The sequence below is a fragment of the Sinocyclocheilus rhinocerous genome, unplaced genomic scaffold (genome assembly GCF_001515625.1).
Source record: "Sinocyclocheilus rhinocerous isolate Xijiao unplaced genomic scaffold, SAMN03320098_v1.1 scaffold358, whole genome shotgun sequence".
Classification (NCBI taxonomy): domain Eukaryota; kingdom Metazoa; phylum Chordata; class Actinopteri; order Cypriniformes; family Cyprinidae; genus Sinocyclocheilus; species Sinocyclocheilus rhinocerous.
Window position 1 is genome coordinate 1,183,121 of NW_015650700.1, and position 2,362 is coordinate 1,185,482.

General features: G+C 38.3%; 1 protein-coding gene across 1 annotated transcript in view; it reads right to left on the minus strand.

Moving 5' to 3' along the window:
- Positions 1-255: 255 nt before the first annotated feature.
- The window catches only part of ifngr1la (interferon gamma receptor 1-like a), a 16,612-nt gene continuing 14,505 nt past the window's right edge, over positions 256-2,362 (minus strand). The window contains exons 6-7 of the mRNA NM_001360911.1: positions 1,856-1,977; positions 256-1,671 (exon numbers count right to left, since the gene is read on the minus strand). Of these exons, the coding sequence (NP_001347840.1) occupies positions 1,357-1,671; positions 1,856-1,977 (437 nt within the window). The 3' untranslated portion in view covers positions 256-1,356. The remainder of the gene's footprint in view (positions 1,672-1,855; positions 1,978-2,362) is intronic.

Here is a 2,362-nt window from a genome sequence, read left to right on the forward strand (position 1 = left end):
ACCAAGAGCTTGTAACACTCCAAAGAGAAAGGAAAAATTGAAATCGCATCATATGACCCCTTTAAGAAAATTTGCTTCATTTTTCAAAGAGCATACATCTTTAAGAATTTTAGCAAAACTAGAAGCATTTTAATGTGTATTAAGTAAAAAAAAAAAAAGTAATATTAACAATGTCATACCACATATATTTCCCCCCTTGAACTTGCATAAATAGTAACATCACAACTATATTATGTAATGTTTGCTCATGAGGCATTCAGAGTAATGCTGTTCTGTTTATTCAACCTACAATGTGTAACATTTTCAGCCAGAGAATTGAACAATTACAGAGAAGCGTCTGGCAGATATTAACTGTAGCTTTTAGTAGACATCTGAATATGGTGTTATCACAGCAAACACTTCACAAATGTTACAGAATAAACCACTGCCTGGAAATGTGCATATAGTGACATAATCAAGTGATATATTCAGCTTGGCAAAGTTCTCCAATGTGAAAGCTCCAGCAGCACTGAATCCAGCACGTCATTCGCCTCTGATGTAAGTGTATGCTATGACACATGTTTCATGACAAAATCAAGAATAATAGTAACAACCTGCAATAAACAGAAAAGTCATGGCTCATATGCACATACACATGCAGTTTTAGTTCCTCACACACTAGAGAGGCCTTGCCAAAGCATCAGGAGTGTGGAAGATGTGTTTCGATGCTGAAAAGTCGGGTCAGTTTTAAATCGAGTGGGAATGCAGCAATTTCTGGACACACCTCTCTGGAATTCTCATTGGTTAATGGATGCCTGCATCAGATTGCGTTTCAGTTAAAATGATCATTTTTACAACTTTTGGTTGATTGATGGAGCGTCATATTTGCAATTCCCGTGGAAATCACGTGTTAATTGTCTGTATTGATTTTTACAGGTGTTTTACCTGAATTTTAAAATACGCATTGCATTGCATTGTTTTAGGGTTGAAGGAAATGTCCCAAAAAATTACTGGTAATAAAGTACTGTAAAGGGTACTGGTCAATTTTGGGCAGGACATTATCCATTTTTCTGTTACTGTTTTTCTTACAGTGTACCGTGTAGACACCCTTAATATTTTTACCTGTTCTTTTTTGTTTGGTTGGTATTTCCCATTAGCAAAATTATTTTATTTACACATTCATTTATGTTAATGCAGGTTAGTGGGAAACTCATCATGGCTGTAGTTAACACTGTAACTTTGACTTGGACAAGCCTGCTGATCAGTGTGTGAAATTGTTAATAGACCAAAAAATGATTACATCAAATGACTTGAACAGGCCATCTTTTCACAAGAAACGCAAAGACTTTCCAGTGTCATTCTTACACACATTCAGACCTAAAGTACTGGTGGCCGTGGGCCGTATCCCTCAGTATTGTCCCCCGGACTCATCTCCTGCAGGAATTTGGGACTGTCATAGTCAGACGACCTGCCGAAGCTTTCAGAGTCGTCACAATTCACATCCTCTTCAGAAACCTCAGATAGATCCATATCAAAGGTTGTGTTTTCTTTGCAGTCTTCCTCAGTCAGGGAAATGGGGGGAGAACCATCTGTCAGTAGGGGTTTGTGTCCCTGAGATGTCAATGAAGAAACAGTGGTCTGCTCGGGTTGGGAAACAAGGGTGGTGTGAGACTGCTTGGGGATAACTTTCCACTGCATATGGAAAGGAGCAAACGGTTAGTCTTAGTACTGCTGACAGGGAGTCAACCGCAGGTCACCAGACACATCACAAATACAAAACACTGCTGAATAAAGAAAAAGTCCTAAAGAAACAGTTCTAGAATTATGATGTAAAAAAAAAAAATAAATCAAAGTGAAAGGACTGAAATACACATACCAAACTTTGAGGTGTTATAGGAATTTTGGACCATTTCCTCCAGAGCAGCCACACAACACCCATGATAATGAAGAGCACGATGGTCCCTCCGCTTAGCACAGCTGCGATTAATCCCGTTTTGTCTATGGAAAAGTCAAGAACAATTCAATGAAGCGTCTACTCTAGCAAATACTGACTTTATTTAAAGGGTTATTTCACCCAAAAATAAAAATTCTGTCATTAATTACTCACCCTTGTGTTGTTCCAAACCCGTAAGACCTTCGTTCATCTTCGGAACACAATTTAAGATATTTTTGATGAAATATGAGGGCTCTCTGACCCTCCCATAGACAGCAAGGTAAATACCTTGCGTTCAAGGTCCAGAAAAGTACCAAGATGATCGACAAAGTAGTCCGTGTGACATCAGTGGTTCAACTGTAAAGTTACGAAGCTACGAGAATACATTTTTGTGTAAAGAAAACTAAAATAACGACTTTATTCCACATTTTCGTCTCTACTGCGTCACTT